This window comes from Thamnophis sirtalis, unplaced genomic scaffold (assembly GCF_051295495.1).
Source record: "Thamnophis sirtalis isolate CommonGarterSnake01/CBP01778 unplaced genomic scaffold, rThaSir2_p1.2 scaffold_15, whole genome shotgun sequence".
Taxonomy (NCBI): Eukaryota; Metazoa; Chordata; class Lepidosauria; order Squamata; family Natricidae; genus Thamnophis; species Thamnophis sirtalis.
This window is the reverse complement of record NW_028261395.1, coordinates 34379098-34405394: the sequence shown is the minus strand read 5'-3', so window position 1 is coordinate 34405394 and position 26297 is coordinate 34379098. Positions and strand designations below refer to the sequence as shown.

General features: G+C 43.1%; 1 protein-coding gene across 1 annotated transcript in view; it reads right to left on the bottom strand.

The window, feature by feature from the left end:
* Window positions 1-2530: 2530 nt before the first annotated feature.
* Window positions 2531-26297, bottom strand: part of LOC148042544 (prosaposin-like) — a 47458-nt gene continuing 23691 nt past the window's right edge. The window contains exons 2-7 of the mRNA XM_087702426.1: window positions 16961-17088; window positions 9665-9739; window positions 9002-9127; window positions 4038-4235; window positions 2866-3018; window positions 2531-2674 (exon numbers count right to left, since the gene is read on the bottom strand). Of these exons, the coding sequence (XP_087558552.1) occupies window positions 2531-2674; window positions 2866-3018; window positions 4038-4235; window positions 9002-9127; window positions 9665-9739; window positions 16961-17088 (824 nt within the window). The remainder of the gene's footprint in view (window positions 2675-2865; window positions 3019-4037; window positions 4236-9001; window positions 9128-9664; window positions 9740-16960; window positions 17089-26297) is intronic.

Here is a 26297-nt window from a genome sequence, read left to right as displayed (position 1 = left end):
AGAGGAAATGGCCATATCCAAGGTAATTGGAAGCAAGCTATTCCAACAATGGCAATGAGAAGTGATCACAAAAATTATAACTGTTAACATGGGTAATCATGTCTCGATCAGAGTGATTTTAAGAGCAAAGCAGGATATTGGATTATATCGGGTGGGTTTCTCGCCCCATTCCAACCGGTTCGGTTGGAACGGGGCCGGCTGCGTCCTCATGCACACGCGCGGTGCACGCATGCATACTAGCGTCTGTGCGAGGCTCCAGCTGCTCCTGGAGGATCGCGCAGGCACTGTATGCGTCCTGCGCATGTGTGGAAGCGCAGAACTTGTCAAAACCGGGTAAGGAGCGCAGGCGGGCGGGTGGGCCCTTCACCGTTCCCGGAAGTTACTTACTTCCAGGTTCGCCGACCAACCGGTTCGCAGGGACCGCTGCGAACCGGTTGAAACCCACCCCTGGATTATATACTCTTAATACATTTTAGCAATTGCAATCAAATGCATGAGGAACTGAGATTCATCCATATTTAAATGACACGTCCGTGCAATCCCCCCTTGGTAAGAAGCCTGGGCTATCCTTGCTGAAGAAAGTGTAAGGATTTTAAGTTTAACAAAATTGATTTCTATTTATTTTTACTTGAAGGTAAAAGTTCCGCTCACACATATGTGCTAGTCATTCCTGACTCTAGGGGGCGGTGCTCATCTCTGTTTCAAAGCCGAAGAGCCAGTGCTGCACGAATACGTCTCCGTGGTCATGTGGTCAGCATGACTAAATGCCGAAGGTGCACAGAACGCTGTTACTTTCCCATCGAAGGTGGTTCCTATTTTTCTACTTGCATTTTTATGTGCTTTCGAATTGCTAGGTTGGCAGAAGCTGTGCTCTACATGGGGCAGCCCTTGAAGAGTGTTCGGAGACTCCAGCTGGTCCAGAATGCAGCCGCGCAAGCGATTGTGGGTGCACCCCGGTACACCCACGTTACACCTATCCTCCGCGAGCTGCACTGGCTACCTATTGGTCTCTGGATACGCTTCAGGGTGCTAGTTATTACTTATAAAGCCCTACATGGTATTGGACCTGGGTACCTGAGAGACCGCCTCCTGCCGATTACCTCCCACAGACCCATTCAATCCCACAGATTAGGCCTCCTCTGTATTCCATCTGCCAGCCAATGTCGGCTGGCGACTACTTGGAGGAGGGCCTTCTCTGTGGCTGCCCCGGCCCTTTGGAACGAGCTCCCCATGGAGATTCGGACCCTCTCCACCCTTCAGGCCTTCCAGACGGCCGTGAAGACCTGGTTGTCCCAGCAAGCCTGGGGTTGAGTTCCTCCTCCCACTCAAATTTGCTGTGTCTGTTGTGCTTTTAAATTGTTCGTATTATCTGATTGTTTTTGTCTTACTTTTTGTAATTTCCCCTCCCTTGGCCTTTGTTCAGCCGCCCTGAGTCCCTTCGGGGAATAGGGCGGCCTACAAATTGAATAAACTCCAACTCCAACTCCAACTCCAAGTAACAGGAGCTCACTCCATTACGCTAGGGATTCGACAAGCTCAGCGTCTTAGCCACTGAGCCACTTTTTAAATTTTTACTTAAGTAGGTCTATAGTCTTGGAATCTTCTGCACTGGTAGGTTATTTCTTTGCAGGACAACACATTCTACCCTGTTACTCTTCTTGGTTACGTATGCAGCAAAGAGCGAAAATGCATCTTTGCTTAGATAATTCAATTAATGCTTTTGTTTTTTTTTACTTCTATGCCATTTAAAATATTTCTTTTTCCCAGCCTATTGCAAGTGTGTTGCAACTGTTTAGGTCCCTAAGAGTTTTAGTCCAGCTTATTTTAAAAGAGCAGCCATGCCTAGAACAGGGGTGTCACACTCAAGGCCCGAGGGCCAGATCCGGCCCGAGGGTACTTAAATCTGGGCCATGGGGTCACTCTGGAAACAGCAAAGGACCGACCCACGGTGCTTCTGCCAGTGAAAACGGGCTCGCAAGCTCCATTTTCGGCTGCCACAGCCGCCTGCAACCCTCTGCCAGTGAAAATGAAGCTCCTTTTTCACTGGCAGAAGGTTGCAGGAGCCAGAAATGGAGCTCGAGAGCTGCTTTCACTGGCACAACGCTTGGGCCACCATAGGTGGCCCCAATGTCAAACTGGCCATGCCCAGACTGGCCACGCCCATCCCAGCCCCCCCGCCCCAGGTCAAATACAATCCTGATGTGGCCCTCAATGAAATCGAGTTTAACACCCCTGGTCTAGAATGTAGCATTTCAAAAATTACAAAAATTTATTATCATAAACTGGACAGTAAGAATTTATAGATAAGAGATGGGATATGGAAGATTAGCTCATTTGTTGTATATTAAGAGAAGGGGATAGGTTTGCTAAAAGTCTTCCTATTAGGGAAGGGAGAAGTAATTTCTTTAGATGTTTCTTTTTTTCTGTAATATATTCTTTCCTCTTTCTTTTTCATTTTTTTAACTTTCAGCACTTGTGTTTTTTGTTTTTGTTTTTATTCCTTCTCCAGTTTGTGCTTATTTTTATATTTTTAATTGTACTTTAGGATAAAATTATTATCAACAACAACCATGCATTCTTGCTCGCAAAAGACATGAAGATGCAATCGACTTACCAAGAGATGTATGAGGAATTGCACAAAAGCATGGGCGTATTCAGGGACGTATTTCTTGCACTAAAGAAATTGACACCAAAAAAAAACAGTGATGTGAATAATCCTCAAAGATGAACCCATGCCATAATAATCAATAAATTATTTCTGAGCAGTTCAGTTAATTCCATTTGGCTTCCTCATTGAGATGACCCTCATCCATTGTGACCAAGATATGTTTCCTCTGTTATTAAGAGAGATGCTAAGTGAATTACCTCATATGCCATGTGGGTCCCCAAAGCATCACAACTCTGCCTGGCATAATTCTGCAGAGTCTGGCTAAGAAAGGGACTGTTCTTCAAGGTTTCCCGTATTTCATCAACCACCGCCTTGCATTCACGACATGGATCTACATTACTCTCCCAGAACTAAAGATAACGGAGGAGAGCACAGGATTAATATACCTGCTAATTTTTTGTGGCCAAAGTTTATCTCATAAAGGAAGTTGCTGTGGAAAGGGGTTAATACATTAACACCTCCAGAAACACAGTTGAGATGAGATGAATAATTTTACCACAGTAGAAATAATGTCCACCTTGAGCATTAGCTACACCCCGCACAGGCATTTGGTGACCCCAAAATGATCCACTCCCATCCACTTGCATGTGGGCTGCTGAAACTCCCACAAGAAACAAATCAAGTATGGATGAATAATTCCTAATCTGATACTTTCCCAAATTCTCAGCTACCATAGGAGTTGCCCATTTTATCTGGCTGGCGCCAGGCTGAAGGAAATGAATTCCTGCAAACTGTCCATGCGTACATCATTACGCATTTTGGGGATTAGACAGATGATACGAGGACAGGGCTGGGCTTCTGGGGGTTGGCAGGGGTTTGGGAGAATCTCTTAAGATTCTGTGCAGTTCGGAGAACCCCAAAATCCCACTCCTGGCTGGCCCCACCCACCCTACCCCTCCCCTCCCAGGAGTCCCCAGGAGTTGGATTGCAGGACGTTTTGGATGCAGATAAGTGAAGGGCATGCGCGGAGGCGAGGAGAGGGTGAAAAACGGCCCTACCAGAAGTTCAGGAAAGCCATAAATGGGCCTATTTTTGGCCTCCAGAGGGCCTCCTGAGACTGGGGAGGCCGTTTTGGCCCTCCGTGGGGCTCGAGGAAATCCTCCAGAGCCAGGGAGGGGAAAAACACCACCACCACCCCCATGATGCAGGAGGCCGACTAGGTCATGCCAACCATGGCCCACCAATCAACTGGGCAGAGAATTCCTTGTGAAAATTTTTGAAGCCCACCCCTGTTGAGAGGATGTTGAATGTTCACCCTTATATGAGAACTTTGTCTGAAGGAGCAGCCAGCCCTTAGAAGTCAAATGAAGCTCTAGGTTCAGGTATCCCAAGCCTTTGAGGGGACCAAGGATCCCAGCTATTTCCTCACCCAAGGCCCCATTCGGGGTTTATCTTGAGAACTGAAGAGAAGAGGCACATTAGCCATGAAGGGGGTCAGCATTTCACGAAAGTCTCTTATTTCAGGCCATTCTTCTGATTTTGGCTGGTTCTGAAAATTCAGGGCTCCAGCGGGGCTATTTGGCTGATTGCAGAGGAGGAAAGCGCCACACACAATTTCGGGCCTATCCTAGAAAAAGCCAAAGAGAGAAATAGTTTCACAAAAAGGACCTCCCGTTTCTCTTTAAAATAGAGAAACCGTCTTTCAGCTCAACGTTGAAGAGTCTTACTTCCTTACCTCTCAATGAGTTGATGAGCAAAATGGCAAAAATACTTTTAGGACATCCAGGGACACATTTCACCCTTAAAATATACAACACCCCCCCTCTCTCTTTGTCCTTCCCTCCCTCTCCCCCCTTCCCCAGGTGGGGGAGTCAGGAACCTCTGAACTGGTGCTGGGAATTTGACATCTGGAGGTCGACAAGCCCAGGAACAGAGTGCCAAAGATCAGCTGGCCAGTAGGGAGGCAGGGCATCCCAACATAGGCAGCTCTGCAGGAAGAGGAACTGACTGGATGTCAGTTGCATTTTTTTGCCGAGCCGATACAAGGTCGCAATATGGCTCCGTGCTAAATTTGACTGTGCTGCGCAAGGCTCTGTGAGAGAAGGGGGCAGACCATGGGGGCAGCATCAGCAAATGTACCGCCATGAAGGCGGAATGCTGTTTTGCACAATTTTTTTTAGTCCCTCAAACTTTTGTTTCCTGGCAAATGATGGCGAGAAACGGTGAGCTTAATTGAAATCTATAGACTCCAAGTTACTCCAAGTTGGCTCACCAGCCAACAACAAAAACCTGGGTTCCTGAAGTTTTCTTCACAAGGAGTACATGTAGGCATTCTCACAATCTCTTGTTTCTCCTGAGATTTACCTTCCAGACCCCTATCTCTTCCACCATGTCTCCCCCACTTCTTCAGGGACATCTATTTTAGGAATATAATCTAACGGTTGGGTTGGCAATATATAAATCATGTTACAATGCTATACCTGTTTCTTTAAATCATACTGTAAAATATGATGGGTTGCTGTTTTTCCTCAATCGGCCATAAGAGGGAGCCAGAATGACTGTTAGCTCTCTGTTAGATGCTGGGCTGATCTGATCTGAGTGTGCCATGAGCTATTGTAAATTTTGCAACTACTAGTAAACTTCGTGTACTGGACTGATTGTATGATTATGGACTATGTTATTTGGATTATCCCTTAGCTGAAAGACATTGATGACTGACTGTCTTATCCGTGTATGACTTGGACTGTTTGATGGACTCTGATACCTCTATTTCCACAAGTAAAAGCCTATTTAAACTGCAGTGTCTCTGTATGCTGGTTTGTGTGTTCTCCAACACAACTCTCACAACGCTTCTCTGAACGTACTCGCTCTTCCAATGGGGAGCTTATCTAACAATCTAGCTCACTATTGTTCTGACCCAGGCTTGCTCCCTGCAAAAGTCTTGCTCCCTGCAAAAATTCTTTTATTTACACAACTGTGAATTCCTTTCATTCACAGTCAGCAAGGCTTAGTAAAGAGTCTTTCAGAGGAATGTTAATCCACACACACCCTATCTCATTTGGAGCGCTGCCAGATAACTAGTTTCCAAACCCAGGGCAAGGCAAACTGGGCCCAGAGTCTCTCAGTCACAAACAGAACTTTCCACTTTTGAACCAATCAAATGAACCTATTGTTCCCTGCAAAAGCCCACTCCCCATTTGTTCCTCTTTCCTATGGGAGGGGCCAATCACCTCCAAGGTGTGGCTTTATTCCTAAGTTGACCCTGCTTTCTTATTTGTTCTTGTCTTCTGGCAGCTCTGCGCATGCGCACACTGGGAACAGGCTCCAGCTGTTCTTCTGCCTCACTACTCTTTAACTCCCTCCAGAGCCCTTGTCTGAACTTTCCTCAGCCCTCAAGAATGGCCCATGTTCTTTCCCAACCCCCTCACTGTCCGACTCTGCTGCCAGCTTTGCTGACTGCCGGCAGACAGAAACAACCGTGTCCTCACTGGAATTCCCCACATGTGAAAGTAGAAAAAAAAATCTAGTCTGATATCATTCTTACTTGTATATGCTAATTACGTGGGTGTCACTGGTCAAATGGGTTTTGAAGGCTTTTCTAGTACTTCAAAAGCCTGCAAAACCAGTTTCATCAGATCAGATGTGAAAAGGAGGTGGTTTCCGTGACTTTCAAATGCTTTTTGGGGGGGAAAAAATTATCTCCAAACTTGACTGCAGAATTTTAATTTTAATGACATATTTATTCTACTCCAAACAACCAACTTATTTAAACCCACACATGCCAGTCAAATGCGAGACTGTTTTCCATGTTTCTATAAAAAAAAAGCTCATCTTTTTAAATCACTAAAACATTCAACTAAAATAATCCTATGAACTCTTCAAGTTGGAGTGTGGGAAGTTATCATCCAGCCCTCTCCCAGAAAAATGAAATATCCTAGGAAATATTGAAAAGGCAGAATATTTCTCTGGATGTGAAAAGAAACATGTTTTAAAAGACAGAATAGTTGCCTATAGCTTTCTGCCCATCCCTACTGTTAATGGGCCATTAAGATGGCCCGGCTAGCCCACTTTACATAATAAAGACTTCTCCTCACTGCAGCTGTAGGGGGAAGGGATATATTACTCAACTGACCACAAGGCATCTGAGAACTCATCACAGCCTAGAGAGTAGCCCCCTGCATGGCACCATGGGAGTCTGACAACCAGTCAGAATACATTTCTTACACAGGAACAGGAAACAGAGAGGTGGGACTGAACAGGGTATAAAAAGCCTAGCAAGCCCCTTCCTCAGCCTTCTCTCCTCTTCTCCATCAACATTGAAACATGTGATCACCTTTTCTGGTCAGGGCTCAAGCCATGTGGCCCTGTCCAACAATAAACCATCTTTCCAAGCAGCCTCCATGTCTCCAGTGTCTTCTTCCCCACTTGGAGCTGAACCCAGAAGGACATTTCTTTCAACAGGAGGATACCCAAGGGTAACATACACAACCATGAAACAGTCACGATCTTTATTCATAAAGATAGTGACATTCCATTCTTAGCATGCAGCTGTAGCACCGTTCAGATTTTTTACTAGCAGTCTCAGGAAAAAGGCAAAGATCTTGAGTCTGGGATTTGTTGTGACTTGTAATCTCAGTCCTTCAACAGGACATACATTCCTGGATATCATAACCCCTACCAAGAGCACACAAACTCTAGTCCTCTAGAAGTTATTGAGTCACTCATAGCAGAAGCACTTGAAGGGAAGACAAGAAACACTGGGTGGAAATTAATCAAGGAGGGAAGCAACCTAGAACTAAGGAGAAACTTCCTAACAGTGAGAACAATTAAGCAGTGGAACAGTTTGCCTTCAGAAGTTGTAGGTGCTCCATCACTGGAGGTTTTCAATAAGAGAGTGGACAGCCACTTGTCTGAAACGGTCTCCTGCTTGAGCAGGGGGTTGGACCAGATGGTCAAAGGTATGGTACAATAGTACTGAGGTATTATCTGCCAGCTCCTTCAGAACTCTGGAATGTAATCCATCAGATCCCAGGGATTTATATTTATCAAAACCAGACAGATGTTCTCTTACCACTTTCCTGCTTATTTTAATTTTTATTTCTAGTCTGTGTTTTACTGTTATGTTTTCGGTAGGTTGGGCTATGGTTTCTTTTTGCAGGACTGATGCAAAGGATGAGTTAAGCAACTCTGCTTTCTCTGCACTGCCTGTTACCAGTGGTGGGATGCTGCCGGTTTAACCACCAGTTCAGTGAGCGCACATGCCTAAAGCACTTGCATGCAGCGCTGAAAATGGAGCATTTAGAAGCTCAGCTGCTTACCTTCCAAGTCACCAACAGGAAGTAGAACAGTGAAGGGGGGGGAAATCAGCTGAGCCATGTGATTGAGCTGTGCTACAAAGCAGGAAATAAAGGACAGGATAGGGCAAGGATGGGTGGGCGGCAGTGGTGGGTTTCAAAAAAGTTTGGAACCTACCCTGTGGGTGTGGCCTCCTTTGTGGGAGTGGCTTGCCGGCCATGTGACCTGGTGGGAGTGGCTTGCCAGCCATATGTTTTCTCTCTTTCTCTCTATCTCTCTCTCCTTCCTTTTGTCTCTCTGCCCCTTTTTTCTTTTTTTCTTTCATCTCTCTCACTCTTTTTCTTTCTTTTTTCTTTTTTTCTTTATTTATTTCTTCCTTTCTTTCTCTTTCTCTCTCTCTCTCTGTGTCTGTCTTTGTGTGTGTGTGTGTGTGTGTGTGTGTCAGTGGTGGGTTTCAAAAAATTTTGGAGTCTCTTCTGTAGGTGTGGCCTGCTTTCCGGGTCCACTGGTGGAACCTCTTCTAACCGGTTCGGTAGATTTGACGAACCGGTTCTACCGAATAGGTGCGAACTGGTAGGAACCCACCTCTGGTGGGCGGGGCCAACTGATTGTCCGCACTACCGGTTCTGCTACCGAACCGGCTGAATATCACCTCTGCCTGTTACTTCCTTGCCATCTTCTCTCCTTAGTGGATTCACTGTTTCCTTGATTTTTGCCTTGTTATTTATATGTTGAATGTTATATGTTGAACTTTTTTTTTATTGCCTTTGGCTTTCGTTGCAAGTCTTTGATCGTTCTGAGCCTTTGCTTTCCTGATTTCATCGTTGCAGATTTGGGCTACCTGTTGATTGCCTGCCTTAGTTATGTGTCCCTCTTTCCATTTTTTCTACTTGTCCTTTTTGTCTTTCAGGGTATCAGAGAGATCTTTGCCCAACCATGCTAGTTTCAGAGTAACCAGCAATCATGTCGATTGCAGAGTAAAAAAATGAAATCAACCATCAGATAGATAATGGTTGACTTGAATCTGGTCTCCATCAACAGTCACCGGGAGAAGCATCAGCACCAACCTACTCCCATAATAGTCAAAAGATAATTTACCTGAACTTGTTTACTAAGCTCCGTGATAATGACCAGTCCTGTATCCACCATCTTCTTGCATTTGACTGACCAATCCTGGAAGGGAAGATACTGGCATCCTCTCTCAAAAAACTTAGCAAGTCTTTCCTAGAAAAGGGAATGATATAGAGAAAGATATAAGTTGTTTTGGTTTTCTTTGTTTTGCTCTGTTCCATTTCAGATTCTTTTATCATTTTCCCAATGGCTGCAGCAATCTTTGAAAACAGAATTGGGGGGGGGGGGGAAGCAGGTGGTGGGGGTGTAAGAATGAAAAACTCACTTTGAATAAAGCTAATTTAGTGTCATAAAGGGATCCTCAGACGTTCATAGCAACATTTAAGCCATAGTTAGTTTGATTATTATTTGCTGGTTAGGTCATAATGGCCTACCTCACATATCACACTAACTAAATGATTATTTATAAGCTACATTGTTTTAAGTGACACTAAACAAGCCACTTTATGGCTTAGTCTGATGTCTAAGTTAGAATACTACACAGAACATTTCTTTCAAATTTCTTAAAAACAATTCTTTCATTAATAAATAAATCAATAACTGTGTTTGTCTCCCCCCCCCCTTCCCTTCCCTCCTCTGACACCTCTAGGTACTACAGTTCCCAAGCCTATAGTGCAATACAGTACTTACATCTGTAGAATTGTCTTGAACAATCTTTGCCATCACGACTACAATAAGTTTACAAAGAGTACATTTCATGTTTTTCTGAGGAAAAAAAGAAGAGAAGAGTGTTACTAAGAGAACAATTGTTTTGTTTGGACTAAATTAGTTGCTTAAGTTCCTCTGAAACAAAAATAAGACCTAGGTCTGTGATGGCAAACCTGTGGAACCCCCTTGCCCTCTCTGTGGGCACACGAACTGTCACCCTAGCTCCACCGTGCATGCACGGGCCTCCCACCGGCCAGCTGGTCATCGGGTCTCTGCTGCGCATGCGTGGGGCACAGGGCACATGTGATGTGTGGGTGGGTGTATGCGTGGGAGGCAGGGTGTGTGCATGGGGGACAGGGCGCATGCATGGGGGCCGTGCACGCATTGCATTTTGGAGGGTCGGGCGTGCGCATGCACACGCTTTGGGCACTCGATCCAGAAAAGGTTAGTCATTGCTGAGCTAGGTCATCATGAAGTTGTTCCGTCCTATCCAAATAATTACAATTTGGTACAATATTGGAAGGAAAGTCTCTACTGTAGTAGAGTGAAGTAGGGTTATATTTTTGCTTTTCCTGTAAAGAGTAATAAAATAATGCCATTGTTGCTAGAGCTGATGAGATGATTTAATCTCTTACTCCCAGAAGAAAGAAGATGTATTGATTACAACATATCAAGGACAGTTGGTTGGGGCAATATCTGATATAAACGGCACCAAGACTTTAAAATACGGTAATAAACTGTGTTTACTCCTATGGATACTTTGGTATTCTGATTTCATTTAATGGGGCTTAGTCAATGAGATTCAATGTCTATCACTGGCCTACACAAGCTTTTGTGTCAAAAGGTGGCAGAGCATTGTTTTCTTAAAACAAAGTTTCTACCATCATTACACAACAAAGCTGAGTAACAAACAATTCTCTTTCCTCCCCCAAAACCTTATTAAATTTCAAAAAAAAAGTATAAAGAGCTAAAAAAGAAAAAAAGGATTTAAACAAAATTGGGAAGTAGAAACAAAAAGGGGGTAAAGCCATAGGGGGGAAAAGTTTCTTCGCTACAGATAAATACCTAAAAATCAATGAGCCTTTGAACTATAATAAACCATTAAAAAATCTATTTCTTTTTAAAAAAATATTTTTATTCACTTCATATTAAAATATTGGATGTAGTGCGACTATCCTGGCGTTATCTCAGCCATACACACTAAAATATAGAACAAACATCATATATACTCATTATACCTTACTAATTATATACAATTATTCTGCCCATTTATACTCATTTGTATTTACACATATTACATCACATTTTGGATCTACAAATCCTGTTTATTTCCCGTTCCAACTTCTACCACTCTGTTCCAACTATTGGTAAAATCTATTCCATATATCATGATATTCTGTCTCTCTTTTATTGTCATACTTACAAATTCAATCATGTTATGAAAGGATATGAGGATGTGAGGTATTAATAGAGAATTAATGACACTAGATAAATTTTTATTGCGAACAGATGCGAAATTGATAAAGATAATTTATAAATATCTAGTAGAGTATAAAATGGAGGAAGAAAAAGTCAAAGAGACAATGGTGGGATGGGCCAAAAATTTTGGGTATAATGTTGAATTGGAAAAGTGGCAAAAATTGTGGGAAAGAAATAGGAAATTAACACCTGCCATATCATACAAGGAGAATTTATATAAAATGTTTTACAGATGGCATCTTCCTCCAGCAAGATTGGCCAAAATGTTTAATAATGCATCTCCGAAATGCTGGAAATGCAATCAAGTACCAGGCACATATTTCCACATGTGGTGGACATGCAAAAAAAGCAAAGGAATTTTGGCAATGGATTCAGATGTGGTTAGAAAAAAATGGTTGAACAAAGATTAGAATTTAAACCCGAATTATTTTTATTAGGAATTATTATAACAGAGGATCATAGTAAAGGGCCAACATATTTAATATTGCACATTATAACAGCAGTGAGAATGGTATACGCCCAACAATGGAAAAGTGAAAATATACCTTCAGAAAGAGAGATAATAAAGAAAATATTGGTTTGCGCCAAAATGGATAGATTGATGTTAGAATTAAAGAATAAAGGACTATCATCATGAATGCTGGTCTAACATACAATTCCTAGCCCAGAAATCATATCAGAATAAAATCCAAAACGCTATCTTCTGGATACTTAGACAAACTCCAAATATCTTTTCAAGTAAAAATGGGAATAAGTTCCATAAGAACAGTAACAGAGAGGAAAAATTTAAATGACTGGCTCAGTTAATGGTAATTGTCTAATCTACAATAACTGAAAAAATGTTTTTTAAAAACAAATACAGGCTGATATGGGAGATATCACATGGGCTAGTTCTGCCCATCAGCAATCACAGTACAATTGCATGGCTCTCTACTGTGGCTTTTAATCCTTCCACATCCCCCTTCAGTTGTAAAGGAAATCATTAAGAATCATATTGATGATTGTGCATTCCAAATAGATTTTTAGTGTCCTAGGAAGTAATAAAGTAGCTCCTGGGTTTTCTCCCATTAAAAACTTCATCATGAAAAAATGGAATTAATACTTTTATTTATTTATTAATTCATAGTTTCCATCCATTAAAAAATTGCTTCAGAATTTTTCAGTGAGAAAAGCACTAATTCAAATGCTAATGCAGTTGATGCCATAAGCAATTCCTAAAAGGCCATTTTTGGAATAGTCCCTACAAGATACGTATTTTGAAGCTGAGAAAATGTTGCCATGATCTATCCTTTAGCTTTCTTTGTGGATCGATTTCTGCAAGGCCTTTGAGAAAAATTCCCGTCACTTCAATTACAGAATAAAATCCACCAGTCAGATCCTTTCAAAACTATCTTTCTTTTGTCATCTACAAAAGATAACATTTTTTGCAGGCAAACCCAGATTTGCAGCAAGTTCTTGAGAAAGCTTTGTCCTTGCATTGATGTTTGTGCAGATCTCCTTGAGAAAACAGATGCTTGTACTGTCTTGTTTCATCTTATCCATTTTCATCAGGTGATTTTATACCTGCAATCCGATTTGTTATGGCATGACAGCCACATAATCAAAAGCTTACTATTACTCTACATAAATATGTCCCTTGCATAATGTGTTATTCAACAGAACTAGATAAACGGAAGAAATTGTGGGATAGAAACTGTAAACTAACAATGTCAATGGCATTTAAGGAAAAACTATACAAAATGTTTTATAGGTGGCATTTACCACCAGCGAGACTAGCAAAGATGTTTGAAAATGTATCGGCGAAATGCTGGAAGTGTAATCAGATACCAGGTTCATACTATCATATGTGGTGGACATGCCCAAAGGCAAGAAAATATTGGACAAAAATGCATACTTGGTTAGAAAAAATGTTAAAGCAACACATAGATTAGAAACTAGATATATTTCTGTTGGATATATTATCAGAACAGGATAATAAAGGGAATACATAATTTTACATGTATTAATGGCAGCAAGAATTGTATTTGCACCACAATGGGAAAATGAAGAGATCCCTACAGAGGAAAGTGTTATAAAAAATATTAGAATGTGCTGAGATGGATAGATTAACATTTAAAAGAAAAGGAAGAAACAGAATTCTCTTTAACATGGGACTTGTTTTACCAATGGTTAACTAATAGAAACAGAGGTTAGAAATTAAAAAGATTAAAAGATAATTTAAAGAGTTGTGTTAAAAAATTTGCAAGATGGATAAATTAATTGTACTATTACTTTGTGATTAATATTGGTGTGTTTATTATGATTATTGTTATACTTTTACTTAAAACTGGCCACATAACACGCTGTTCAGATAGATATGGAACTTTTTATGTTTATTTTTTTTAAATGTATCAATAAAACATTTTTTTAAAAGAATGTGTTCCATTATGTTCCAATATTAAGGGGCTGCCACGGAGAAGAGTAAAATCAACCTATTTTACAAAGCACCTGAAGCCAGGACAAGAAACAATGGATGGAAACTAATCAAGGAGAGAAGCAACGTAGAACTAAGGAGAAATTTCCTGACAGAACAATCAATCAGTGGAATGACTTGCCTCCAGACATTGTGGGTGCTCCAACACTAAAGGTTTTTAAGAAGTCATTGGACAACCATTTGTCTGAAATGATACAGGACCGTGATGGCGAACCTATCAGAGCCCTCTCTGTGGGCATGCCAGCCATTGCCCCAGCCCAGCTCCACCGCACATGCACACACGCCCCCCATCTGCCCAGCTGGTCTTCAGGTCACTGCCACGAGAGACGAGGTACAAGTGGGGGATGAGCGTATGCATGTGCAGGGATGGGGAACATGCACGGGGGGTGCTGGCATTGCATTTGGGGGGGCTCACACAGTGCCCATGTGCCCCATTTTGGACCTGGAAGGCCTCCTGCACAAATCTGGAAGCAAAAAAATTGGCAGAGGGGAGCATGCATGGGGGGTGGGAGAGCACAGGGGTCACGCATGCATGTGTGGGGGGCACATGCATGGAGGCAGGGCACATGCACTTTTGGCACGCAACGACAAAAAGGTAAGCCATCACTGATATAGGGTCTCCTGCTTGAGCAGGGAGTTGGACTAGCAGACTTCCAAGGTCCCTTCCAACTCTGTTATTCTATTAATAAAACAAAATTTCCTCCCATATATCCTAAAATAGGCCACGTTTTAGTGCAGCTTCAAAAAAACTGGAGCATGAATATAGAGGCCACCAGAAAAACCAGGCCATCTGTTTGTCTTAAGCACCTTTCCCATCTTGAATTCCCAATGAGTTGAACAAATATTCCCAACATTTGCAGCAAGCCCAGAAAATACTGTAGGGATGATGGGAGTTGTTGCCCATGATATTCTTTCCCCTCTAACATCATTTACTGCAACCAAGGAGTAAAGGAATTGGTTAAGTTGGTAAAGATGTTAAAAGAGATGGAGAGTGGTCAACTGATTGAGATGAACTATATGACTGCTATTTAGGCTGTTTAGCAATGGTTGCATCTTGAATGTAATATGTCATTCAAGGCCTCAGCCTCAAGGGCAGAAGATAAGGCTGGTTGACTGAAAAGAAGATTGGACTAGTAAACAGAAGTTCCAACTCCATTTCTTACTGACTCAAAAATCAGGGTTAGATAATTTAAGATGATTTCAGAATTAACTGAATGGGATCTAGCAGAAAGGGAAATATATACAGTTCATCCTGGAGTATTATATTGATATTGGTTGGGTCTAGCAGTGGCCTTCCACCAGCAGAATAGATACTCCTCTAACTCCCAAATGGGTTCTGGAGAATCTGGACACATGTGGGGTGTCAGGTTTCCGAAAGATGCCCTAATTAATTCATGAGCTTCAAGCCTCAAATCCAGTCATTTATTAGGAGCACCATTTCGGCAATACCCCATTGCAGTCAAATCTGACCTCATTTTAATTATGGCTAAACTTTGCCCCCATTTCTTTCCTCCCCTCAGTCTGTGTCATAAATCACATTCTCCAATGAGGTGCACGCCTCACAAGCTTACTGTGATCCGACTGTAGCCGAAGGTATGGGTGGAATGTGCTCCCCTCCCTTTCGTCCCCATGGCAACTTCATGAGTTGACACAGGGGATCAGAAAACCTGACTTGGCATGAGTGACTTGATAAATTAGATCAGGGGTCTCCAACCTTGGCAACTTTTAAGACTTGTAGACTTCAACTCCCAGCAAAGCTGGCTGAGGAACTCTGGGAGTTGAAGTCCACAGGTCTTAAAGTTGCCAAGGTTGGAGACCACTGGGCTAGACGATAGGCTCCCTCAACCATTCATGATACAGTTTAGTCTGCAGACCCTTTAGCAACATTGTTGTTCTCTGCACACTTTCCAGGGTCTCAACATATTTTTGTATGATGGTGACCAGAACTGGATGCAATATGTAAATTGTGGGTTCTAGGGGGTGGATTAGTTCCATCTTGTATGCGGAGCAAAGGCTTAGCGCAGCTATCAATGAACAATTGTTAATGTACTTGAAATAAAAATAGTATTTTTTTAAGTTGCTGAAGCTAGAAAAGGCTCACTTCTATCTAATTACCATGTTTTCCCGAAAATAAGACAGGGCCTTATTTTCTTTTGACCCCCGAAATAAGTGCTTGGCCTTATTTTGGGGGAGGTCTTATTATTTTTGAGGTGCAGGAGACGGCGAGTGAGGTCACCTCATGGCTGCTGCTGTGTAGAAATATTTTTGGGGAGGGCTTATTTTCAGGGGCGGGCTTATTTTCAGGGGAGGGCTTATTTTCACTGAAACAGAGTACATCTTGAGGCGATCAAAGAAGTACGACTGAAACAAGAAGTTCCCTTTGCTTCTAACTGGCAACAGTGACTGAGGACCTTAATTTTCAACTATTTCTTGCATGTAGCCTGGGTACAAAGAGATGACCCTGTCTAGGATCATGTTCTCAAACGAGTTTCACTGCAGGTGTCCCAAGAGAAATTTCTAGTTGTCTTCACTTTTGTGAGGTAAAAGTCTCAGAGGTCCAGCAGCTGGGCACTTAATGTAATATCCTTCCCCCGTCACAGTCAGCTCCCTCTTTAATGGCATTTTGTAGACTTCTTAAAAACAGAATTATTTGGAAGAGTTTTTGCAATGTGATTGTTCCCATCTATTTATGTATTTCACTTATTGGTTTTATTTTTAATTTTACTATACCTGTTAGGCATTTAAATATATGCGTACTTGAAGTTTAATTTTATTTTACTACTAGTCGATAACCCGGCGTTGCCCGGGTAGTTATTTATAGGGGGAGAATGTCCGGACCAAACATAATTTCTATTGTTGGATTTTTCCCCTTACCAGAGGGAGTCCCCTTGTGGAGTACTGTGAAACAGTTACCATGGCAACTCCACTGCACTATACAGTAGAAGCCATTTTATGGTAGAAGCCATTTAAAGACACAACAGGCTGTATTTTAACAGAATACACTGTTATGCTGGAACACACACACACATATATATATATATATATATAATATTATGGAAGATTTCAAGTCATGCATTGAAAAATATTGTAAGCTGCTAACAGGCATTTGATTACAGAGGACAACATTTATTTATTAAGTAAATGATGCAATCTTCAATACATACACAAACACAGACCTAACTATCTGGGGAATTCTGGGAGCTGTAGTCAACACATCTTAAATTCACCAAGTTTGAAAAACACTGATCTAGACCTTAGATATAGTGAGATGGAAATGTTATGAAGAATGAAGTGGAAATTTTTATTACAGTGTCATGTATACTCACAGGGTTAACTTGAAGCATCTCATGACAGCGCTCCAAGCTTCCACACTTCAGAGCTGTAGCAAAATCCTGGCACAATATTGATGGATCGTCCGTACATTCTTTCTGTAACGTCACAGGAGTTCCAGCAGCTGTCCACAAGGAGAAGAGAGACAATAGATGTTAGGTGTTCAACAGAAAATAGCTTTATCCAGGGGTGGGATTAAATTTTTTTAGCAACCTGTTCTCTGCCTGATTGCTGGGTGGGCATGGCCTAGTTGGCTTCCTCCACCATGCTGTTGGAGGGGCGTTTCCTTGAGCCTCCAGGGAGGTGAAAACAGCTTCCCCTGGGCTCTGGAGGCCAGAAACAGGCCTTTTTCCAGACTTCTGATACTTCCAGTAGGCTTGGTTTTTTGCCCTTCCCAGGCTCTGGAGACTTTCCTTGAGCCTCCGGAAAGCAAAAATATCCTCTCTCAGGCTCCGGAGGCCAGAAATGGGCCCATTTCTGGACTTCTGGTAGGCTCGTTTTTCACTCTCCCAGAGCCTTTGCATGGACCCTGCACTTACCTGGCATCCAAAATAAGGCCACGTGGAGACTCCTGGGAGGGGAGGGGTGAGGTGGGAGCGGTCAGCCAGTCCTTGTAGCTACCAGTTTGGCAAACCAGCTTTAAAATTAACATCTGAACCTGCCTGAACCAGTCTGAACCGGCAGAATCCCACCCCTGGCTTTATCTCACAGTGAAACCAAGTGCTACTTTCAATCATGGATTTGAGCCCTACCTGGATATAGTTTTGATTCAGGACGAAAGTTTTAGAACCATAGACATGGCCTCAAATCTAATTCAGCCATGTAGGAACCACCTGGAGAAAGAAATACACGTCTAATGCCCACTTGGTAAAACGGGAATAATAACTTATCCCATAATGCAGTGGGAAGAGAACACAATAAAGAAAGAAAAGCCCAGAAGTTCTGTGTAACATACAATAAATGATGTTCTATAGATAAACACAGACTATAAAGGCCAGACAGTCATTTAAAGATCATGGTGGGAAGAGGGAGCTATACCATAAACTTTTTTAAAATCATGAATAGCGATGAAACCAATGTACAGTGGTTTTTATTATTGTAAGCTGCCTAGATTAACCCTCAGGCGGGGGCAAATAAATAGATGGCAAATAAATAAACGTAAATACTGGCAGAATCCTAGCCACCAATGGACAAATATCCACTAATGCCAGGTAAGTGCAGGGCCCGCACGAAGGCTCAGGGAGTGGGGGGGATAAGGGCCTATCAGAGGTTCTGGAAGTCCAGAAACAGGCCTGTTTCCGGCCTCTGGAGCCTGGGGGAAACAGTTTTTGCCCTCCCGGAGGCTCGAAGAAAGCCTCCAAAGACTGGGGAGGATGAAAAACGCCCCCCTCCCGTCGTGATGCAGGAGGCCAACTAGGCCACGCCCACTATGGCCACACTCACCCAGCAACAGGGTAGCGAACCCGTTGATGCAATTTTTGAAGCCCACGCCTGGTCAACATTAACTGGCTTTAGGGTGTACATGTCAAGTTAGGTATTGTACTATATTATATTTTTGGGGGGTCTATAAACTGTAAAATATTTAAAATTCTTAAATCCCCTTTGAGGTATTATTTTATTTTTTAAATATGTGTGTGTGTGTGTGTGTGTGTGTGTGTATCTGTGTGTGTTTTATATATTGCTATTTCAAAATCAGATTATCCAGGTTGCTATTTTTTTCTTTTTGTAAATGCATAGCCTGAGTAAGACATTTAGCATATTTTATCTGAAACTGTCTTTTAGCCAAAATTCTTTGTATGTAGTTTTTTAAAATGATCCCAACATTGTCAATTTGGTTTTGATATTATTGATATTTGAATACTAATTCCCTTGTGCTGATTAATGACTGCAGTAAAGTTATTATGGGCAGCTACAAAGGGAAGAAATAAGGAGCATCTTATGACATCCATAAAACCTACTTGTAAATCCCTTAAATGTCAGTCAATATCATTTGTCAGTCAAACCACACTTTCTGTATTATGGTCGATGCATAGTCAGCCAGATTTTTGGACTGGAGGTGGCATTTTTGTCCACCTACTGAGCCTTCCCAAGAACCTGAGATAGGTAGATGCTGTTTAATAATATTAAATGAATCATCACAGGATGTAAACTCTTGAATTTTGGTCAACCTTAAGTAGCAAACATACCTAATACTCCCTCAACAACAACAATAACAACCTTTGAGATTAGTTGGGATGAGAGGGAATAACTGGCCCAAAATCACCCAGCCTGCTTTCATGGCTAAAGGGGGACTAGAACTCACAATCTCCTGGTTTTCTGGCCAGCACCTAAACCACTATATCAAACTGGCTCTTTTGCTCTTTTAATTCAGGTGCAAAAAAAAAAAAGTTGCATCACTACAAGTGGCACTTCATGAACAGAAATGGCTTTATCCATGTATACATCTTCTTTGCATTATTACTGCAGAAATGGAAATACAGATATTTCAACGGATCTGCAAGACAATCCTTTTGCAGCTGCTTTTAGAGATTAAATTGTAATCGATGGGGCCAATCAATGAGTGAAATTAACTGACACAACTAAGAAACAGATGTATGATATAAATTCTTAACACAAAATGACTTCCAATCATGAGATGAATTTCAGCTCCCAGATTTGAATTGTAAAATTCCAGATCACCACTAGGTGGCAGCAAATGGTTAGTTTTCTCTATCACTCTTCTGCCACCTAGTGCTCATCTACATACTTCTAGCTCGAAAGCCCATAATGAAGATTCTCTTGGTTTCCCCTAATATCCTCATTGCAGCCATTCTCCCAAATCTAAGAGCCAAGGTGGCGCAGTGGTTAAATGCAGCACTGCAGGCTACTGCTAGATCAGCAGGTCAGCGGTTCAAATCTCACCGGCTCAGGGTTGACTCAGCCTTCCATCCTTCCGAGGTGGGTAAAATGAGGACCCAGATTGTTGGGGGCAATATGCTGACTCTCTGTAAACCGCTTAGAGAGGCCTGAAAGGCCTATGAAGCGGTATATAAGTCTACTGCTATTGCTAATCTTCAATAAATGGCCCAGACCTTCAGAATAGATATGGAAGCAAAAAAGACTGTAAAAGTTATTATGAGTGATTGATTCATTGATTTATTGCTGTCAGGGGTGGTATTCACTTATTTCCTTACCAGTTTGCAAATGTGAGCATGTCCGTGTGCGGTTCACTTGTATGCGCCCCGTCCGTGCATGCTCTCAGCCTTCCGCATATGTGCTTTGATTTGAAAACAGCATAGGATGGCATAGAGCCGGGGCAGGCCCACCTGAAATTTCCATTACTGGTTCGGGCAAACCAGACCGAACTGGCTGAATATCACCTCTGATTGCTGTCAATCATCATTCATTGTCATAGGTGGATACAACTCTGTGGTGTTTAAATAGGTTCTTGCAACATATTACAAAATATTTCCTATGAAGGAGCTTCTCTCTCTAGATTCAAAGTTTCACAATTTCTACTAATAATGATAAGAGTATAACCACAAGAAGTGGACAGACCAAAAGAGATAGTCAGCAGGTGTGTAATTACATATACCAATGTGTGGTTTTCTACAGTGTGGGAATCAGCTGAACCATCATTTTTATTTCCAAAATTCTGCAGGTTTTATATGCTACTCAGTGGTGGGTTTCAAAATTTGTTAGAACCTCTTCTGTAGGTATGGCCTGCTTTGTGGGAATGGCTTTTCTGCCATGTGACGGGGTGGGAGTCACTTGTTGGCCATGTGACCGGGTGGGAGTGGCTTGCCATCCATGTGACAGGGTGGGCATGGCCAACTTGTAAAATGTGGTGAAACTCACTTAACAATGTTCTTGTTTAGCAACCAAAATGTTGGCTCAGAAACTCTGGCATTTGAAGCACGCAAGGCTTAAAGCTGTCAAGTTACAAGACCCTTGCACCCCTAACCTTTAGGAAAAAACCCCAGGGGTGTTCAAACTTGACAGCTTTAACACTTGTGGACTTCAACTCCCAGAATTCCTCCTCTCGCTCCTCATCTTGATGATGTGCGGACGGGCAGGGGGAGGGAGCTGGAACCGGTTCTAAACAGCATGGTAGATTTGTGGAACCTCTTCTATAGAAGAGGTTAGAACTGGCAGGAACCCACCCCTGATGCTACTCAAGTTAGACATTTCTATAATAATGTACAATGTGATCGCTATCTTTTCAGCTCAAACACTGTGAGATGCTGATGCAAATACTGTATTTAGAACCTGCAAAAACTAAGATGTGAGGGTTTTTTGTTACTAATAGAAGACAGAATAAGAACAGCTGCAGCAGCGGTTACTAGTATCTTGACAACTCAACCTTGGAAAGGTAAATGAATTTTCTGCTCTGGTGTACTGTCTCCCAAATAGCATCCTTACTGAAGTTTGTTCCTATACCCATCTACGGAAGGGAAGGGGAGGCGAGGAGAGAGAAGAAAAGGGAAAGGAGGAAAGGGGAGGGAAATGAGACAGGGAAGGAAAGGAAAGGGGAAAGAATGAGGGAGAGAGGTAGGGGTAGGCTTCAAAAATTGCAGCAATGGGTTAGCTGCCCTGCTGATAAGTGGGAGTGGCATGGCCTAGTTGGACTCCTACACCATGGTGGGGTAGGGGAGTTTTTCGCCCTCCCCAGGTTCTGGAGGTTTTTCTTGAGCCTCCGAGAGGGCGAAAATTGCTTCCCCCCAGGCTCCGGAGCCTCCCTGGAGACCAGAAAAAGTCTTGTTTCCAGACTTCCAGAACCTCCGATAGGCTCATTTCCCCCCTCCCTGAGCCTCGACGCGGCATGATGTACGGGCCGCATGGAGACTTCTGGGAGGTCTGGGGAGGGGTTGGAGGGGAGAGGTGGGATGGGCATGGCCAGCCAGTGGTGGCATTTGAGGGTTCACCAAACTGGGCAGAATCCTAGCTAAAGGATCAACCAAACCCGTGTGAACCCCCAGCAGCCCACCCCTGGAGAGGAGGGGGACGGGGGAAAGGGGGAAGGGAGAAGGAAAATTTCTAATGCTGACTGCCAGCTTCCCACAAAAAATCTCAATGGAGAAGCCAACTGGAAGGAAATATCTCTGAAGCCATGACTCAATGGGTCATGGGTGGCCTAATAAATATTAAAAGAAGATGTTCCACTAAACAAATAACTAAATTTGATGATAAGAAACCTGCTGTGCAGCTTATAAAGATATACTACAACTGTACATCAACTTTTGGAAAATGCTGACACCAGAAGAGCACAAACAAGATTTTCAGGCTCTAATTATATTTCAGTCTCTGTGGATTGATACATACTGTACATTATGGCAAAACTTTTGCACAGTATGTCTCCTTTCCTCTGCTGGCAGTTCTCCAAATTAGAATTTTGGCATTGTCATCCGTATTACAAGAGGGTGGTGGAAGAAGTTTTAAGAAAATACATTAAAACAAAATTAAACGATGTTTCGTTATATTTAGCAAGTGCAGGATATTGGTTTTGATGGGGAAGGGAGTAACAGATAGGATGAATCCATATCTTACTAGAATAATTGATTTGGGCCTACATGTCTCATTTTATTATCAAGGTAGGGCAGATGCAGAATTCTTTTTGTGATTTTGAAAGAACAGAAATGTCCCGGTTGGGACAATGTTCATTTATATCAAACACAGTGAAATTAAAACCATTTCAAAGAAGTATATTATGGAGCAGGATTGTTTTGAGAGCAGTTAGTGGCCTTGTGGTCCGTTGGCGGCCTGCGGAGCTGGCAGCAGATTCAGACAGAGAGGAGGTTAGGGAGGAACATGGGCCAGTCCTGGAGTCTGGGGAAGGCTCAGACGAGGGCTCTGTGTCGGAGGCAGAGAGGGGGCCATCTGGGAGTTATGTGTTGCTTCCAGAGCCTCCAGATTCGGACATCAGTGAGGCAGAGAAACGGGCTCCCCTTGTTCCCAGTGCGCACATGCAGAGAGCTGCCAGAAGGCAAGAACAGTTAAGACAGAAGGGACAATTCGGGAGTAAGGCTTGGAGGTGATTGGCCCTTCCCATAGGACATAAAGGAGGAGCAAAGGCACATGAGACTTTGCATAAAGCAACTTGGTTCATGCTGATCAGTATACCTCCTGAAGCTCCATTTTGACTCTTTGCTCCATGTAGCTTTGCCAAGCTAATTGCCAATTAAGTCTCTGGCAGCCTTTCAAGGAAGATAAAGGTGGGTGCTTATCAGCCTTATACCAAAAGACTTTGGCAGCCTACTGTAGGACTCTTTACAACTATTTGGGACTCATTACGGACTGTGAATGAACATAATTCACAGCCTTTGAAATAAAAAGAGGGTTTTGGGGACTAAGCATATGCTTTTTACTGTATCAGGAAACCTAGGTCAGAACAGGCCTTTTCAAGAGGCACTTGTGTAAGCTGCGCCTTTTATGCCAGGCTAAAACAGGTTTAACAACAAAAAAATTGTTACTTCAGATCCTTATGTACGCCCAGGACAAATACTAACTTAATTAAATAAATTTCAGCAATACCTTCCGTTTCGTGAATAGAGAACCCTCTTGTACATTAAGCACTAGTTTAACATTGAAAGGGCATGGTTAAGAGTACTTGAAAAAATGTTGAACTTCTCTGGACACATATCAACTCTTTGGTTACACATAAAATATGAAACTTTAAATCATTCTATGAGGACACACACACATACACTTATTACAGGTTAAAGCAGGTTGAAAATATGCCCAAGGATGACAAAGGAGTGGTTTACAACCAATTAATTAATATGTTTTCAAGGCTTATAAAATAAATTGTTTAATTGTGTTTGTCCGAAGCCTATTCTGAAATATATATTTGATGTTTGACAGAAGAATAGATCTTCCCTAAGTGCTAACATATTTGTCCAACATCTCCATATCATGTTTTTTCCCAAAATAAGACAGGGTCTTATTTTCTTTTGACCCCAAAATAAGCACTTGGCCTTATTTTCAGGGAGGTCTTATTATTTTTGAGGTGCAGGAGACAATGCTGCTGCGAAGCAATATTTTCAGGGAAGGCTTATTTTTGGGGGGAGGGCTTATTTTAGTGCATGTGTTCAAAAGCCTGATTGGGATTATTATCCGGGGAGGTCTTATTTTCAGGGGAACATGGTATAATACACATTTTCTTGAGATTTGCATCTGTAAAATCATGCTCTCAGTGCCTGAAATATCCAATAATATTTCTGATACTTTTCAGAGATCGCTCTGTATAATCACTCTATATAAACATTGAACAAGAAATTAACCCATCACTCATTTTATTGCCTCTCCTATTATCCTAACTCCTTGTATTAACCTATTATCCTTTTACATTTTCTCTCTATTATCTTAAATCTGGGATAGTTAGAGTAAGAAATACAAATTATTTTCTACCTCATTATCCATTTGTTTCTTCATCTCAAAACATTTTTTGTCACTGATGAAATGCTTTTTCCTTGAAGATTTCCCTACATAATTCACTACCCTACTTATCTGTATTTATGTGTAGGTGGTGTGTTCTCTGTCATAACACCCCAAATCTCTTTTCTCTCTCTAAAGTCTCAACAGTCTGAATGATTGAGACATAAGATGTTTTACACCACAATCAAATTGCTTCTCTTATCTGTTTCCAGGGTGGTGTGGTTATGATCAGATTATAGTGCCCTGCTTATAAAATTAATATAGTCAGCCACAAGCTATTTAAAATAACTACGTTCACACAACTGAAGTTTGCTATATAACTGGGTGGGTCTGTGTGTGTCTCTGTGTGTATACATACATACATACATACATACATACATACATACATACATACATACCAGTGACGTGCGGTGAGGATTATGGTTGGTGAGGCAAGAGCGCAGCAGCGGTGCGAAGCAACGTCCCCGCCACTGTGTCCGACAGGCGTCTTGCGTTTATGTCCACCATAAACGCAAGATGCCTGTCAGACACAGGGGTGGGGACGGAGGAGGGGGCGAGGTGGCAGAGCATGGCAGCGGCGGGAAGCAACGTCCCCGCCGCTGTGTCCGACAGGCGTCTTGTGGTTATGTCTGCCATAAACACGAGATGCCTGTCGGACACAGCGGCAGGGACAGAGAAGGGGGGGCGAGGTGGCAGAGCGCGGCAGCGGCGAGAAGCAGCATCCCCACTGCTGTGTCCGACAGGCATCTCACATTTATGTCCACCATATACGTGAGACGCCTGTCGAACACAGCGGCGGGGATGGAGGAGGCAGGGGGGCGAGGCGGCGGGCAGTGGCTGTGACGGCACCCGGTGGAGAGACGGGCACCAATCTGGGCTTTGTCAGCTTCTCCCTGCCAGAGGACGCACAGCGGGCCCTGAGCGAGATCCACATCTTCGGCGGCTGCCGGGTCAGCCTGGCGCTGGCACGGCCCAAGAAGAGGAGAAGGACAGCAGGAGAAGGCGGCAGTGGCGAAGAACCCCCCGGGAAGCGCCGGAGCTCCCCAAGGCCAGGGGGCCCCTCAAGAAGGACCAGCTGATTGTCTGCAACCTCAGCTTCAAGTGCACGGAAGAGGAGCTGAAGAGCGCCTTCGCTGCCTTCGGGACAGTCCTGGAAGCCTCCCTGCCCAGGAAGCCCGATGGGAAGCTCCGGGGCTTTGCCTTCATGCAGTTCAGGAATGTCCTGGAGGCAGGAAAACCCTGAAGCAGATGAACATGAAGGAGCTCCGCCGCCTCGCCGACCCTGCCGCTGTGTCCGACAGGCATCTCGTGTTTATGGCAGACATAAATGTGAGATGCCTGTCGGACACAGCGGCGGGGACGGAGGAGGCAGGGGGCGAGGCGGCAGCCGGCAAAGAAAGGGGAGAGGAGGAGGAGGAGGAAAGGGAGAGGGGAGCAGGACAGGGTTCCCGGTGGGAGGGAGAGGGCTGCCCCTCTCTTCTCAAACAAGGCTGCCCTCCCTACCTCTGCCCCTTCCCTCTCTTCTCAAGAGAGATTTCAACTCTCCTCTTGTCCGCCCGCCATGATGAAAATGTAAAAAATGTAAAAATAAAAAGCAAGACCTGCTGCTGCCAGAGCAGGAGGCGAGAGAACCACTCAGAGTTAATCAAGGGTTAAAAGGCAAAAAATTCCTTAAGCAAAGGAGGCACCTTATCTCGCCTCCCCCCTGCAGTTAGCACTAAGCAGAGTCATCCACTGTGACTCTGGCAGCAACTACCTTAGCCTTTTTCCTTTTAATTTTTCTTTTCTTTTCATCATGACACTGGTGAGGCCTTGCCTCCCCTGCCTGCCCTGACTGCACGTCCCTGATACATACACACACACACACACACACACATTGACCATGGTGGAATTAAAAAACAATTTACTACCAGTTCTGTG